This window comes from Opisthocomus hoazin, chromosome 1, assembly GCF_030867145.1.
Source record: "Opisthocomus hoazin isolate bOpiHoa1 chromosome 1, bOpiHoa1.hap1, whole genome shotgun sequence".
Classification (NCBI taxonomy): domain Eukaryota; kingdom Metazoa; phylum Chordata; class Aves; order Opisthocomiformes; family Opisthocomidae; genus Opisthocomus; species Opisthocomus hoazin.
Window position 1 is genome coordinate 2,505,993 of NC_134414.1, and position 17,278 is coordinate 2,523,270.

At 46.8% G+C, this 17,278-nt stretch overlaps 1 protein-coding gene across 1 annotated transcript; it reads right to left on the bottom strand.

The window, feature by feature from the left end:
• Window positions 1–15,891: 15,891 nt before the first annotated feature.
• LOC104339468 (olfactory receptor 52B2) lies at window positions 15,892–16,851 on the bottom strand. The gene has a single exon (XM_009945625.2). It carries the CDS (start codon window positions 16,849–16,851, stop codon window positions 15,892–15,894), a length of 960 nt encoding a protein of 319 aa, XP_009943927.2.
• Between the last annotated feature and the right edge of the window lie 427 nt (window positions 16,852–17,278).

Genomic DNA, 17,278 nt, shown 5'->3' on the forward strand with positions numbered 1-17,278 from the left:
TAGCAGGAAGAAATATTGGGCAGCAGACTTTGGGTGGCTGATTCTCCAAAGAATGCCCTATCTGGTAAAATCCATAAGGCACGTGTGTTCCTGCTTTTATATTATTTTAATGACATATCTAATATCTTTGTATACTTTAAGCAAGAAAGTCAGTCACTTGAGAGATGAAGTGCCTCTCAGAACTCCCAATAGTGGCAGCTACATGAGAAAGATTGTACTGAAGCAGTTACCAATCTCGACTGTCAAGGACAGAAAGCTAAAATGGAAGACAAGTTTTTATAGTTGAAATCTATAATGCCCTTAAGAGCAAACATGCTTCCAGTCTGAAGAATGAGCACTGGGTGTATTCAGCATCCTGTACCTGAAGTATTTAACAGAACAAATTATCTTAGATGTGTAACCTAATAGAAGAGTTTCTTGTGGAAAGCTGTGCATGCTCATTAATACAGCTGGGAACTGGGATGGTGCTACCATGGGTCCCCTGAAATGGACAGACTCCCTGATGTCTGGAGCTTTATGCAGGGCCACTTCTGCAAGGCTCTGGATGAGGGCTTGACTCCCTACACATTTTGTTGGAGAACTCTCTGCCTTTATTTACTTTTTTCCAACAGGTTAAATGTGCTGGCGTATTTAACAGCAGCCAGTTCAGCTAACTGGCTCAGAGCCTTCATGTCTACTTAGATCAAGTTTCTCCAGCCCTTGTCCCATGAAGTTTTTGAAATTTCCAAGGACTGAAGTCCCACCCGCCATGAGGAAGAATTTTTTCTTTATCGTGCAACTGAATTTCTCCCTATTGCGACTTTTGTACCCATCTTCTTGTCTTTTCATCTCTGATGAGTCTGACTCCATTTTGTCTGTAATCTTTTTCAGGTATTGGAAGACTTTAATTAGAAACTTCTTTTGCCTTCTTCTAGTCACAAACCCCAGTTGCTTTAGCCTCTCCTTGTACGTTGTGAGCTCCAGCCACCTGACCATCTTAGTGGCCTCACCTGGACTTGCTCCAGTGTATCATTACGTTTGCTTTATGGAAGGATCCACAACAGGGCCAAATACTCCAGATGCAGTCACAAACACTTGCTGATTGAATGGAAAAAATCTCTTGCCCTGGCCTGGTGGTTGCACTCTCACAAATGCAGTTCAGTCCACAGTTGGTCTTCATTGCTGCAAGGGCACACCAAGGACTCACGTCCAACCTGCTGCCCACCAGGCCCTTTCTGCAGAGCTGCTCTCCAGCCAGGCAGTCTGAGCCAGTACCAATGCAGGGGCTGTTCTGTCCCAGGTGCAGGGATTTGCATTTTTTTTATGAACCTCATGGGACACAGCTGAGAATTTCCAGGTGCATTTTCTCACTATTCTGACCAGGCTCAACCTTGCAAAGGACTAGGTGCCCAGACCTGACTCAGTGGCTCATCAATGTCCCACCAGAATTAGGTGAGTGCCTAGGTGCTTTAAACAACCCACCTCCCCAGCCCACACCTCTTTCCACATTTCACCTGTCCAGGTAATGAGGTCATGCTGAACTGGAGCAATGCCAAACCCTGTGAGGCTCAGTGTGCCCAGGGATGGGGAGATGCTGAAACTGGCTGTGAATCCAGCAGCTCCTCTGTAATGAGCACATTATTTCATGCTTCTCTTAGGCACACAGACATGCATATACGGCTTAGTCACGATGACTCACACTTGATACAGAACCAAAAAAGAGCAAATCTTAATTCTGGAAGACATGATTCATTAGACCATTATTTATTGCTATCATGAAGTTGCCTAAAAGAAATGCAACAGGCTCTATTTCAATGTATATTTTCTCTCTACTTGCACTTGGACTGAGGAGGTTTAATAAGGTCTATTGCCTAGCAGCCAGTGGAATGAGAGGCTTGGCACCTAAAGTCCATTAAACACCTCCGAAAATCTCTGTCTAAAATGTGAAAGCCACAACATTGTTAATTGGTAAGGTTGAGACACAAAGGGGAAACCTCTCAAAGAACACTGCAAGCCCTTCTCTAGTTCTTGCATCCATTTCAACTAAGCTGGCATCGAAATTAATAGATGACATCTGCCTGCTTCCCTTGTACAGGCAAAGTTCACTCTTGAGTGGTCACAATTTAAGCTTTTTCAGTTAAACTAAGACGTCCTTGAGGTGACAGTGGTAGCTCAAACTTCCAGAAAAAAAAAAAAAAAGCAGTATAGTTAAAGGTTTGTGAGCTGCACCCAGCCTACCCATCCGTTTTCTGGGGACCTCCATTGGGAGCGAGCCCAGAGACCTGAGCTCACAGCCTGAAGAAGTGGCTGGAAGCTGATCGATCCCGTCTGAATTCGTTCCCCAGAAGTACTTGCCCTTTTTGCTCTGTGCTTTTCCAACTGTGATTCTGTGATTTTACATATTTTCCCCCTTTTCTGATGGCAGTCTGACCTGTGTATATGTTTTGTTTTCACAGAGCAGCTCATGCAACCACTGCTTATCGTGACAGCCTGAGGGCATCCCCATCTTCCAGCCTGCCAAGCTGCACCTCTAAGGGATGAAGCAGTGTGTGGGAATAACAGCAGAGACCTGCTTCAACTTGAATAGCATCTTCTTTTATAAGCCCCTAGGCTGAAGAACAGCTGAGCTATATCTTCGAAGTGCAGAAGTTCCTGGTGATTTACGGCAGGTTAATGTCACGGTATTCAAACATAAACATTGCTCTGTGATCCGACATGAAAGACAGACCCAAGAGCTTTTTTGAAAACCAGCATATATGAAGAATTTTCGAACTGAGTACTAAAACAATGAGGTAGCAAACATTTCTAGCCACTTTTGAACATTTAGGCCATTATATGACCACAGAGAACATGAAAACCCAGCAATAATCACAGAATCTGGGGCTTCAAATGGTGAATTTTGTACCTTCACAAAATCCCAGAATCCCAGCATGGCAGGGGTTGGAAGGGACCTCTGGGCATCCCCCCCAGCCCAACCCCCTGCCCAAGCAGGGTCACCCAGAGCAGGCTGCACAGCACCACGTCCAGGCGGGTCTGGAATATCTCCAGAGAAGGAGACTCCACAGCCTCCCTGGGCAGCCTGGGCCAGGGCTCTGTCACCCTCAGAGGGAAGAAGTTCTTTCTCGTCTTCAACTGGAACTTGCTCTGCTTCAGTTTGTGCCCGTTGCCCCTTGTCCTGTCGCTGGGCACCACTGCAAAGAGTCTGGCCCCATCCTCCTGACCCCCACCCTTCAGATATTTATAAGCATTCTGCTTTGACCCAAGAAGTCAGCTTCAGCACCTGTTCAGCCCAGATGTTTTTCATCCACTCCATCTCCTTAACTCAGGCCATGCTGCAGGCCATGTCCTTCCATCGCTTCATTGCCATCTGTAACCCACTGCACTACATGTCCGCCCTTGTTGGCACCAGGATGTTGGATGCAGGGCTGGCTGCCACAGTGGGAGGCTTTGGTGTGCCAAAGACCTTGGCTTTTCTTCTTGAGTGCTTGCCTTTGCTGTGCCAAAGTCCTCTCTCATCTGTTCTGTCTGCACCCAGACATAATGAAGCTGACATCTGCAGACATTTATCTCTGTGTTTTGTTTGGTCTGTGTGCTGTTACCTCTCCCACTTTGGAGTGGACTCATTGCTCATTGTCATCTCCTACGTTATGAGCTGGACAGCCATCATCAGCGCCACGTCTCAAGGGCAGAATCTCAAAGCCCTGAAGACCTGTGTCTCCTGTGTCTCTGCTGTCTCCACCATACACTGGTTTGGGAAGGACCTTCTTCTTCTTCTGACCTCCAGTACTTACCTCTCTGTGCCTCTTGTTCTCGATTCTCTCATTTACAGAGTGAACAACAAAGATATTTGAAAGGGCATCCTCAGAATGATCTCCAGGCAGCAGACCGAAACTGCCTGTGATTTAGGAGTGCGTGGAAGGATTCAGGTAATTCAACCCAGACCCTTTCTGTCACAGGGAACCACAGAGCGTAGTCGTTCTTATAATGAGATTGAATTCCACCTTGAACGCAGGGATTTTTGGCCCTACTACTCCCCTGGAAAGCTGTCTCTAACCGACAGAGGAGAGACAGTTTCTAATTCTCATTTTAAATAGTCTGTTCAGTCAATAGTTTTGTACTGCTCCTGTCCGGGTGCGTAAGCAGCGATCAGATAGGGTCTATGCATCTTCACGCAGAGTTCATCTTACAAGGAAATAAAACGCCTTGTGCTGTCCTGAAATCGGCTGGCTGGCCACGGACAGGGCAGGAGGCACGTGGCCGAGCAATGCAGGTCATCAGCCACAGACCGGTGTCTGCCTGGCCCCGGAGCAGCCACCCAAGATATGGCGTAGTGTTAAGCAGCAGAATCGAGGAGCCGGTCAGATGCCCCTGGGTGTCACCTGCCCTGGAGACACTGACGCATCCTAAAGAGCAGCCATCCATGACACTCGGATGACTTCACTGCATTGCAGTTTGCAATCATCTCTCAAATTGGGCTTTCAGTAAACCCATGTGTCTAACCAGCCCACAGACTTCTCTTGTCTTATGCTCAGCCATTAGACAACAGCATTATCTGTATTTCTTTCTGTATTGCAGAGATCATTTGTTTTTAATGTTTATTTTATCACTGCTTTATAATCTTGAATACTGGGAGATATGAAATAGTACAGCTGCCTTGTCATCAAATCAATGTAAACACAATGAGAATATGACAAGAGAAGATGGATGTGGGTAGTAAGCTATTAAACAACATTTCCTGTCTGATTTCTAGAGCCAGAACCTGTTTGTTTATTTATTTTTATTACATTACCTGAGAGCCTGCATTTAAAAATTCAGAGTGGCATACTATCCAGGAAATTTATACCTGTTGTACAACATTTTCTCCTTCTCAGTGGAGGAAACTTCACATTTTATTGCCCAAGATGTTGACTCTGTGTTGCCAGTTTTTATGATTTTCCTTTACTCAGTTTGTAAAGTGTGTTAAACAGACAACGCATGAAATATGTTAAAAAAGAGAAAAGAAGAAAAAATAAAAAATATCGTTACTTTGCCTGTTAGGTAGTAGATCAGAAAGAAAAAATGTTTTTCACTTCATGGAGCAGAATTTAATAATTTGACAAAATATAATCTAAAATAGAATCATAGATGCTTTGGGTTGGAAGGGACCTTTAGAGGTCATCTAGCCCAACCCCCTTGCAGTGACCAGGGACATCTTTAACTAGACCAGGTTGCTCAGAGCCCTGTCCAACCTGACTTTGAATGGTTCCAGGCATGGGGCATCTACACCTTCTCTGGGCATCCGGGGCCAGGGCCTCACCACCCTCAGCGTAAAGAATTTCTTCTTTATCTCTCATCTAAATCTCCCCTCTTTCAGTCTAAAGCCATCACCCCTTGTCCTGTCACTCCCTGCCCTTGTCACAAAGCCCCTCTCCAGCTCTCTCGCAGCCCCTCCAGGCACTGGCAGCTGCTCTCAGGTCTCCCCGCAGCCTTCTCCTCCCCACGGTGAGCAGCCCCAGCTCTCCCAGCCTTTCCTCCCAGCAGAGGGGTTCCAGCCCTCGCATCATTCTCTGGCTGCGACCATCCAACCAATTCTTTAACCACTGAACAGTCCACCCATCAAATCGACATCTCTCCAATTTTGAAAGAAGGATGTTGTGAGGGACTGTGTCAAAGGCTTTACAGAAGCCCAGATAGACCACATCCACTGCTATTCCCCTTTCCACTGATGTAGTCACTCCATCATAGACAGCCACTAGGTTGGTCAGGCAGGAGCTGCCCTTGGTGAAGCCGTGCTGGCTGTCTCAAATCACCTCCCTGTTCTCCACGTGTCTTAGCAGACCTTCTAGGAGGATCTGTTCCATGACCTTCCCAGGCACAGAGGTGAGGCTGACATGTCGGTGGTTCCCAGGGTCCTCCTTTCTACCTTTTTTAAAAATGGGCCCAGTGTTTCCCTTTTTCCAGGGACTTCACCTGACTGCCGTGACCTTTCAAATATCATGGAGAGTGGCTTGGCAACTGCATCAGCCAATGCCTTCAGGACTCTGGGATGCATCTCATCAGGTCCTAAATAGTTTAACAGAAAGTTTGTTTGGGCTTCTTTTTCTGAAAACAAGAACCCTGGAAACATTTAAACCAGCTTAAAATATTTGTTTTCACTTGCAATGATGAGAAATTGCAGCACCATAAATAATATAAATGGGAGAACTTCTTAAGTCAGTCTGTAGTAGGTGATTTCAGCCTTCTTTCCTTGGCCAGTTAATATGCTTTGAAGGATACTTGGATCAACTTCCTACAATTCCTAGAGACTGCAGATAAGTAAACTGCTGCACAGTGCACACAACCATGCTCGTTATTAGCACCGTTTGTGAATTGTTTGGGTCTTCTGTCCATGATCTATGGTATCTAATCTGGTCCTCACAATGAGCAAGGCAGTTGTTGCTTTTACACTTGGCGTGCACAAAGTCCCACCTTCCTGAAATAGCTGGAAACTCTGCCCCTGCCCACCTCACAGCCATTTGCATCCTGGCATCATCTTATACTAGCATATGGTACATAGAAAGAAAACCAGCCTTTTGCATTTATGAGGAAATATTCAAAAATCTCTCGATGTTTCTTCTTTGTGAGAAGAAAGACGAAACACTAATGCTGCTCAGCCAGACCTGCTGGAGGTCATCTGTCCCTCCAAAAGCCCAGGAGACCAGAGGCAGCTATTATAAATTATAAACGGTCTTTACAAATAAACAGTTTGCTTTACTTCTGCATTAAGACTGCTTCTCTTCCTAGGCATCCAGCATCTGACAGCTCAGGATAGTAATGCCTGAATCACTCAGATGTTCTGCGCAACCAAAGTGCTCCAGGAGCCACACGTATCAAGGAAGGCTGCTCCAAGCAGCAGCCAGCACAGCCTGGACCACTTACCTGCAGTGCCAAGCCCACTGGATAGCATGTGCACCAACAAAAGCATCGTTTCCTTGATGTCTGAGTTCCAAACCTTGCTCCTCATTTGGTTCAACCCAGCTGCAGGCAGCTTTCTGTGCTAATCACAGAATCACAGAATGTTTGGAGTTGGAAGGGACCTCTGTGGGTCACCCAGTCCAACCCTGTTGCCAAAGCAGGGTCACCTAGACCAGGCTGCATAGGACCTTGTCCAGGCAGGTCTTGAATATCTCCAGAGAAGGAGACTCCACAGCCTCCCTGGGCAGCCTGTTCCAGGGCTCCGTCACCCTCAGAGTGAAGAAGTTCTTCCTCATGTTCAGCTGGAGCTTCCTCTGCTTCAGTTTGTGCCTGATAATTATTCATATTTGCAGCAGTGACTGTGTCAGATTTACACAAGAGCGTTGCAGTGATTTTCCAGACCATTGCTTGTGAGAACTGTGCCTCCCCACCACTGCCCCACCAGAGCCTCGTGTCTAAATAACGAGCTGCCAGGCTTTGCAATGCTGTGTGCTGCTGTTCCATCCGCAGTCAAACGCAGATCTCCAAGTACATTACGCTTTCCCTGCCAGTTCCTGGTAATTAAACAATATATGACCGTCTCCTTTGCAATTAATTTCTCCAGCTCTCTTTGTGTCAAGAGCTGTGAAACCTAAGAATTAAATGTTCCTGTGTCTGGCATAAAGTCCTGAAAACCGCAATATTTTGTCCAATATACTGCATGCAGGAAATTCTTCTTCCATACAGCACATCACAAGATAGTCTGACCTCTTCCACGTCCTTTAGCAAACAGCAAACTGGACCACCTCAAGGTTTTGTTATTGTGCAGCTGAGGCTGTGCGCACAGAGGTAAAGATGCAGACCCAGAAGCGTAGATGTGGATCAGATTACTCGCCTGCTTGCATACAAAGCAGCAGGCAACTCATTGAAAAGCAAATATTTCCAACTACGGCAAATTAAGTCCTATTGAGACAGGCTGGGACCGCTGACAGAAATTACACTGTGCATTGAGCCTTTCTAAAATCAGGAAATCTTCTTTTGCAGTGGGTTAATTCATTTGCGTACCAGGCAGCCTCTCCTCTCCGCAGATAGGTCTCTGCACATGGGCCAAAGGGACAGGTTTTCAGGCACACTTTCCTCTCCAGACCTGAACCGAGGCAGTTAAGTCGATATGTCTCTCACAAGCACAGATTTTTTGTTGGTCTTCTAATCATGTTTCAATCTCAGTCTTGCAGCCCCTTGCACAGCACCTGATGTCCTGAACTTTGTGTCTTCAGTTTGCCCTGTGCCCCCTTCATGCCCAACAGTCACTGATAACTCTTCATTCACAGTCAGCTTATCTTTTTGTCCCTCCGTTGCTAAATCCCACCATTTACATCAATGAAACAATGGAAATTCATAAGGAAATTATCAGGATAATATCCCAAAACAAGGTCTGGGCTTTCTTCCTTATATCAAATCTGAATCTACCCTCCTTTAGTTTAAAACCATTCCCCTCTGTCCTGTCAGTACAGGCCCTACTAAAATGTTTGTGCCCAAAATCAGTCTCTGGCAATGAGCCTCTGTGATTGACGCAGCTTGAGTCTTTCAATTCCAAGACAAAACTAATGGAGATAAGAAAACAAAATCATATTCTTCTCCTACAAGTACTTCCATTTGCAGCATCTCTTTCCAAGCAGCATGTTCTGATGACAAGTTGACCATGAGCCAGCAGTGTGCCCTGGTTGCCAAGGCCAATGGGATCCTGGGGTGCATGAGGAGGAGTGTGGCCAGCAGGACGAGGGAGGTTCTCCTCCTCCTCTACTCTGCCCTGGTGAGGCCCCATCTGCAGTGCTGTGTCCAGTGCTGGGCTCCCCAGTTCAAGACAGATGAGGAGCTACTGGAGAGAGTCCAGAGGAGGGCTACGAGAATGAGGAGGGGACTGGAGTATCTCTCCTAGGAGGAGAGGCTGAGGGAGCTGGGCTTGTTCAGCCTGGAGAAGAGAAGGCTGAGAGGGGACCTTAGAAATGTTTGTAAGTATCTGAAGGTTGGGTGTCAGAAGGATGGAGCCAGACTGTTTTCAATGGTGCCCAGCAACAGGACAAGGGGCAATGGGCACAAACTGAAGCAGAGGAAGCTCCAGCTGAACCCGAGGAAGAACTTCTTCCCTCTGAGTGTGACGGAGCCCTGGAACAGGCTGCCCAGGGAGGCTGTGGAGTCTCCTTCTCTGGAGATATTCCAGACCCGCCTGGACAAGGTCCTGTGCAGACTGCTCTGGGTGACCCTGCTTCGGCAGGAGGGTTGGGCTGGGTGACCCACAGAGGTCCCTTCCAACCCCGAACATTCTGTGATTCTATGCGATTCTGTGTGTTCCCTGGCAGAGGAACTGAACCAGAGGCAGGCACTCCCATGGCTCAGCTGTCCAACTCCTACAGCCAAGCCAGGCTGATGCAAACCTGGCTTTGGTTAGGCACAGCCCAGAGCTGTGAGCAGGAGAAGTATGTCGCATGACACGTGTAAGCTGAAATGTCTACTCTTTGGTAACTGGTATAGAAAGTACTTATGGACTAAGTAGAAATATGGCATAATTTATCTTAGCATTGTCTCTGAGGACCTGTTCCAATTTAGCAGGTGTCTCAGTGATCAATTTTGCTTTCCCACACACGCACCTCGCTGAGGGAGCTGGGGCTGGCATTTCTTGAGGTATCACTAGCACTGCAAATTAAGGCCCAGGGTTTGATTTCACCTGAGTTTTGACTTCTATTGATTCAAACCACTACCAGAGTTGAGATGGAAGTGGATTCGCATTAATTTGCTGAAGCAGTGGAGGTGACCCAGGGACCCCAGTGACGCTTCATACAGTTGCATCGTAGGTACCAAATCAATGGGATCCCTCTGGTGAGACCCTGCCAGGCCATCCACATGCTTCACTCACTTGGAAAATGTAGGGAACCATTCCTCCTGAACATTTCTGCAGACGCTCTTTGGTCAGTGCCATGGCTGTGTCTGCCGTCAATTAGACTGCCGCAGGTTCGCCAGCTGAATTGAATGGGTATTATTGATCAGCAAAGTGTTCTTTATTCAGTTCTCCAGCCATCCAGGAAAATGACTTCGTTATTCTTCTCTAAAGGAGCAATGTTCAGGATAGGACACACGTTCTTAAAGTAAACTTATTGAAAAATGTCAGCCCAGATTAGACACATTGATGCCAAGAGATTATTGTGTTTTATATGACGATGGCAGACACGTAGAATTTTCATGACAAATTAAACCAAAATTAGTAGTTTGACCTAATGCAACCCAAATACTGGAAACCAAAGCCAAACTTAGATTTTTTCTTAACCTCATAACTGTATAGAATCAGTTATTCCTAGCAAAAAGAAATGCATCATCTCTGTTTTGCGAGGGAACTGGTGACAAGGCTGTAAATGTGCTGTTTGCTGAGTGTTGTAGCACTAGTTTCATTCTCCCTGGCAGCTTTTGTGACCATGCTGGATCATCTTCACAGCAATTTTTCAAGGTTAGGAGCCAAGTGAGTTTTGGAACTGAGACAGGTTCTTTTTTCATTATTTGTTGAAATGTGTGATATGTAGCAAGATAACGAATCTCAAGATATGCACCAACAGAAAAGAAAGCTATTAAGTGCTAAAACAAGAGTTTGGGGGCAGTTTTCATTATAACAGGTCAGGCTTAAGGCAGAGCAACTGTCGAATTTAGATGGTTTCTCGACCGCTTGTTTAGCATTCACTATCCCTTTTGCTGTAGAAAATTTTCAGAAAAAAACCACAACATTTCTGTGTTTTGAAGCAAGACCTAAGCAGCAAAACAGGTGCAGTTTAAAGGGTTCTTAGAGATCTTTCTTCAACAGCCCAGATCTGAGGCTTTTGAGGATCTACGTCAATCTACATTAGCCGCAGTTTTGGTCTTTTCTGTATTGTGTAAGGCCACTGACTGCCAGTCATCTGATCCACTCTGTGGGCATCAGAGGCAAGCACATCACAGCTTCAGACTGGTCGAGGCTGGCAGGGACCTCTGGAGGTCATCTAGGCCAACCCTCTGCTCAAGCAGGGCCACCCAGAGCAGTTGCCCAGGACCATGTCCGGATGGCTTTTCATTATCTCCAAGGATGGAGACTCCACACCCTCCCTGTGCAACCTTTGCCAGTGCTTGACAACCCTTGCAGTCAAATGGTGCTTACTTGTGTTCAAAAGCAATTTCCTGTGTTTCAGTTTGTGCCCATTGCCTTGTACTGTATCACTGGGCACCACTGGAAAGAGTCTGGTGCCCTCATCTTCATTCTCTCCTGTCAGATATTTATACACATTGATAAGATCCCCCCTGAGCCTTATCATCTCCAGGCTGAACAGTCCCAGCTCTCTCAGACTCTCCTGGTAGGAGAGATGCTCCAGTCCCCTCATTATCCTGGTGGCCTTTTGCTGGAGTCAGTCCATTATGTCCATATCTCTCTTGTACTGGGAGCTCAGAACTAGAAACAGCACTCCAGGTGTAACCTTACCTATGCTGAGCAGAGGGGAAGGATCTGCTCCATCAATGGTCTTCCCGGTCCCAACCCCAGCAACAGGGAAGAGCTGGCTGAAAGTGTTAACTTTACAGCAAACTGCTCGTTGATAATTTTATACAAACAATATATATAGGTAACAATGTGAATAACAGGAGTGAAATTAAGAATTAAAGTGTGCAGTTAGGTCCCATCAAGGTTGAAGTAATATTTGCTTACTCCAAAACTCAAGAAGCAAACACAGAAGGGTCTTTTGGAGAGGTAAATTGTATAGGCAACTTGAGAATAATCAGAGAAATAACCTCCAAGTACCACTGAGAAAGGACAGCCAAGACACAGGTTAAACTGAAGGAGCTGATGGAAGGAAATTCTGGGAGGTACCATAACTGTGAAGAAAAGCTAAATCATGCACAGCTGTCTTTGTACTGCTAAAAATGAAAACAATAGCTTATGCACCACAGGTGCTAGCAAAAAATTAACATCAGTATTCTCAAATAGAGGAGAAAGCTTTGGCTTATTCTGTATGAGCAATAAATGTCATGCCTTTATTGATAGGAAACCAATATTAGCAGAAACTGACCATAAAAAAATCCTTGGCAAAAGCAATGGGAGAAAACACTCCAAGTGTGTGACCTACAAATCAAATAAATATTCAGGATGGAGTCGGTACTTGCCGACACTCTGTCTAGACCTTCTGCAACAAAGCAACGCCTCTAAAGCCGGGGTAAGGTCTGGTACTCGCCAAGCTGCTAATGGCGGGCTCAGTTCAGCTCTGGAGAGAGGTTGCCCAGCGCTTCCTCCCTCCACGACCAGCATTGCCCCTGTGTCATCCGTACTGCTGCTGATGCGGCCCTTCAGGTTGCTCAGGCACCGTTGGCCATGGCTTTCAATCCACCCATGAGCTATGCCCCATCCTGGCCGTGCTGGAGAGAACCAAAATGGGATTGTCCCTCCTCAGGGTTTCTCCTCCTGACCTGAAGCTGGAGTGGGTGTAGTCCTGCAGGTTCCATGTGATCCATCACTTGTAGGACAACCTTGCAGGTATCACCATGCTGGCCTGCACAAAGAGCTTCAGAGGGTCCAAGAACTGTTTCTGAAGACAGGGCTTTCACCACCCCATGTTCCCACCCTCAGCCTCCTGCCCATGCCCATGTACTTCAAGACTATGACTGAATCTTATTGGTATTTCATATTCTGCATTCCTTTCCCCTTCCTGCTCCTAACTGCAGTTCCCTGAGCAACTTCCAGTTCTTTAGGCCAGCCATGGGGGTTGCATTACACCAGGAAACATATCCTAAAGATATCCAGAAGGGTAATGTGGCCTCCTCTGTCAAAACTGAAACCCGACGTGTTGCTAACCAAGCTTTCCCTGAAAGTCTTGCTAGTGGCAGTCACAAACAGCTCTGGGTAGCCTCGCTCCACCCAAACCCCACTGAGGAGACGGGATACTCAGGGAGTCACATATCTTTGTTCTCCTCCCCATTCCAAATGAACCAGCAGCAGTCAGGGCTGAAAGATGGCCTGAAATATTTCTGTGGATCCAAGACAATGGAAGATGCTCAAACAGCAAAACAAAATAGCTCCCTTGCAAGCCACAGGCTGTCAGATTCCCTTCTGAACTAGCCCGACTCTGCCCTTTCGGATTTCTTACTTGCAGCACACTTTGTGCAATCAGCCCTGCGTATTAGTAGAAGACCAGGAACGGCAAAATTATTCTTACTGCATCTTAAGCAATGCTTGAACAAGACTGCTGCTCCAGGCAAACATCTTCTTTACAGGGGTCCTCAGGCGTTGGTATTGGGACCAGCACTGTTTAACATCTTTGTCAGCGATATGGACAGTGGGATCGAGTGCACCTCAGAAAGTTTGTTGATGACGCCAAGGTGAGTGATGCAGTTGACGTGCCACCTTGAGAGGTGGGCCCATGAGAACCCCATGAAGTTCAACAAGGCCAAGTGCAAGGCCCCGCACCTGGGTCGGGGCAACCCCCGCTATCAGTACAGGCTGGGGAATGAAGGGATGGAGAGCAGCCCTGCCGAGAAAGACTTGGGGGTGCTGGGGAATGAAAAGCTGGACATGACCTGGCAATGTGTGCTTGCAGCCTAGAAGGCCACCCGTGCTCTGGGCTGAGGGGATTCTGCCCCTCCACTCTTATGTTCCCAGTCCCGATCCACCTGAGCCACTTCAGTTCTAGCAGGATGGATATTTTAGCCTGTTATAGAAAAAATGAGTCAAAATGGAAGAGTCACTGTTTTGTGTTCTGGTATACTACTCGTGTATATATACATACACCGGCACATATATATATTTATATATGTTTGTATAACTGACTTGCTTGACATTAGTGGCTAACTTCGCTGAAGCCTTAGGCCACACATTGTGAATTTTGCACCTGGATACAGTGAATTTTCATTGTGTTGTCCCAAAAGTGGGGTCGTTTCCCCGGTGTGCAGTACGCCGTACACACAGAGCAGAGGTATTTTGTTGCATATAATTTCAAGCTAAGAGTAGTTAACAGTACACATTTTTGGTATGACTTTCTGCATAAAAAACAGAAAAAAATATATGATGAATGACAAGAAAATGTAAGGTGAGGTCTGGCCCCAAAGAATTTGGTACTCCACCATCAGACACACTGTTTCCTCAGGAAAAGTTTGGTGCTGCTGGGAAGGTCAGTGCTCATGTCTCACTAGAGGATCGGCCCTTGGTTGCGGGAGGCAAAGGTTTTCCAGGACAGTTTTGCACACACACTTCATGTCTTTTTGTGATGAGGTCCAGGTGTAATGCTCCCATTTTAGCACATACACTGTTAAACCTAAAAAGAGGACTTTGGCCTACAGGTTGGAAGGGATTTTAAAGGTCATCTAGTTCCAACCCCCCAGCTGAAAGCTCCCTCTATAGCAAGACAACAGTATCTCTCTTCATTGAAAAGGCTACTCCAACTCACCTGCAGCTACAGAATCTTCTTCCACTTTTATGCAACCCCATGGACTTCTGTGATAAAGGGAATATATTCCCAAGAACACAATTTATTTTAGTTTCTTCAGGATCATATGATAAAACGTTTCAAGTTTGCTTGTAAGATTGTCATATGCAAACTACCTTTAAACAATTACCTTTCTTTAGTTCAGATGCCGGACAGGACTTATTTTGACTGATGAAATTCAACCAAAATGTGGTTTATTCTCTTGCTTGTTATGAGTGCCAGCAGTGATGGCACATGCCACCAAAGGCAGGACACTTTGCTGAGGCACCGAGACTTCCACTGGCTTCCTGCTCTGGCAGCTGCACCCCAAAACCAATGGCCAGCACTGAGCTCCCCGAGGTGCTGTTGGGGTTTGGGCATCAGCAAAAACATCTGGTTAGCAACGAACATCTGCAAAGGACCTTCCACCGGGGTGAAGTTTTCAAGCTGCTCATTTTTAGCCACAGGGAGGGTGTCTGGTACCTCGGTGGCCTCACCAGGCTGTTCACCTCTGACCATGCACACACCTGGAGAGATGGAAAGGAGGAACCATTCCGCTCTGGCATGGCTGCATCTCCTCCTTTGAAACCCCCAGGAGATGCTGCTTCTGTCCCGCAGGTTCAGCCCCAAGGCCAAGGGCAATCACTCTCCTGTGCTTCCTCAGCACAAGAAAGCAGCTTATCTTTCTCTGCAGCTGCAATCCCACCTCATCGCCCCTTTCCATCTCACTCTGATCCATCACTGAGCTCTCAGCTCTTCTTTAAAAAGGGCAGAGGCAGTGGCTTTCTCATAGGGACAGCTTTTTGGGGTCCATGGGGACAGGACACTCCGAGCTCTGGGAGTCTGCCTGAGCAGAGACACTTCTGGAGCCAAAGGTGCTGCTGTGATACCTGATCTGAGGCCTCTGACGCACCCCCCTCTGCTATGATCACCTATCTTATTAAAAAATAGTTTCAGGTGTTCTTCTGGGAACAGTTTTTCACCTACATATTTACTCAAAGTAAGGTCAGATAATACAGTTAAGGAATAAAGGGACCCCACGCATGCTAACGTGCAACACTTGCTTTTATTTCCATGTTATTCCTTTTGGAGACTTTTTCAATACTATGAATTGTAATAAAGAAGCAATTCCTGAAGTGAATTTCGTTACACACCTGTGGTTCAGAAGAACCAGTTCATTACACATCTTTTTGCTCGACTCCAGAGAAAATGTCTGGGACATAAATTTATTGTTACACTACAAAGCCGCCCGCCTACACCTCGTAGGGGATTATGCACAAGTGACATATCTGAGGCAGGTTCTCTTTTCTTTGATCACTCGCCTTGCACAGCCCATTAGAGATCCTGACTTTTGTCTTTTGTCTTGCATTTTCTGCCAGCTGTTGGGGAAAGTGAGGGATGTTGGGTGTTCTGTGTTTGACTGTGAGTGCGGAAGACTTAGGCATGTTCCCTGAAACACCACAAAGAGAGCATTTGGGGTGGGGAGCTTGGAGTCCCACCAAGGTGTTCACCGCTTTCCGATAGTGACAGCTCACTCTTATCCTTCCAGTAAACGACTCTTGGGGCAGATGAACACTTTCACAACCTTCTCTTTTATCTGTTGTGTCCGCACACCATACACGATGGGGTTCAGCAGCGGGGGGAAGAGCACATACAGGTTGGCCAGCAGAATGTGGACGTGGTGGGGGATTTCCCGACCAAAGCGGTGCGTTAAAACGGTGAAAAAAGCAGGAATATAGAAAAGTAATATGACACAGACATGAGAGCCGCAGGTGTTGAAGGCCTTGTGACGGGCAGTCCTAGAAGGGAGTCTGAATAATGCCAGAAGAATTAAGACATAGGAGACAGCAATGAGTACAACATCTACCACTATTGCTGCAAAAGGCACTGCGAGGCCGTACAAGATGTTGACGGAGATGTCGGCACAGGCCAGCCGGGCGATGCCCATGTGCTCGCAGTAGGTGTGTGGGATGACGTTGTGCCCGCAGAACGGCAGCCTTTTCAAAAGAAATATACACGGGAAAATGATGCAGAAACTTCTCAGTAAAGCCACCAGCCCGGTTTTGACAACAGCTGACGGGGTCAGCACCGCCGCGTACCGCAGTGGGTAACAGATGGCAACAAACCGATCGAACGCCATGGCCAGCAGGATCACCGACTCTGCCGAGAAGCTGAAATGCAGGAAGAACATCTGGGTCAGGCAGGCGCCGAAGGAAATCTCCCCGGCGCTGAACCAGAACAGAGCCAGCATCTTGGGCACAGTCGTGGTCGACAGCATCAGGTCAGCAATAGCCAGCATGGACAAGAAGAGGTACATGGGCTGGTGGAGGCTACGCTCTGTCCTTATGACAAACAACATGACACCATTCCCTAGAAGGGCAGCCAGATACATGGAGCAGAATGGGACTGAGATCCAGATGTGTGACTTCTCCATGCCTGGGATACCAGCCAGGATGAATGTGGCTGGCGTCAAGCTGGTAAGGTTGGGTGGTGCCATGTTTCACCTGAAAGCAAAGGCAGAAGACACTGCAGAAGGTTGTTTTAGGTGCTTAAGCTCTTCCATCACTACCATATGCCTTGTATCACCTTCTCTGATCTGCTGATAGCCACAGCCAGAGGTATGAACCCCCGTTATGAAGAACCGTGGTCTGCAATGTATTGCAGCATGTACTTCTACTCCTATTATGTGCAAACGGCGATGTCCCGATTTTCTCCTCACTTGATTTTAACACGATGTAAGTGTATTTTCCTTCCAAGTACTTCCAATTTAGACCAGAGTGAATGGAGATAGAATCAACCCTTATTGCACAAAGACCTTAAACTGATCATCTGTAAATTCAGAGTAGAAGGAAGAAGTCAGGGTCAAGAGAGGAAAGGTCAAGTGTTTGCAGGGATGCACGAGATGTTCTCAAACGTCAGGAACT

What these genes read in the sequence shown, in the direction of transcription:
- LOC104339468 (XM_009945625.2), bottom strand. Translation starts at nt 16,851, where the DNA reads ATGGCACCACCCAACCTTACCAGCTTGACGCCAGCCACATTCATCCTG.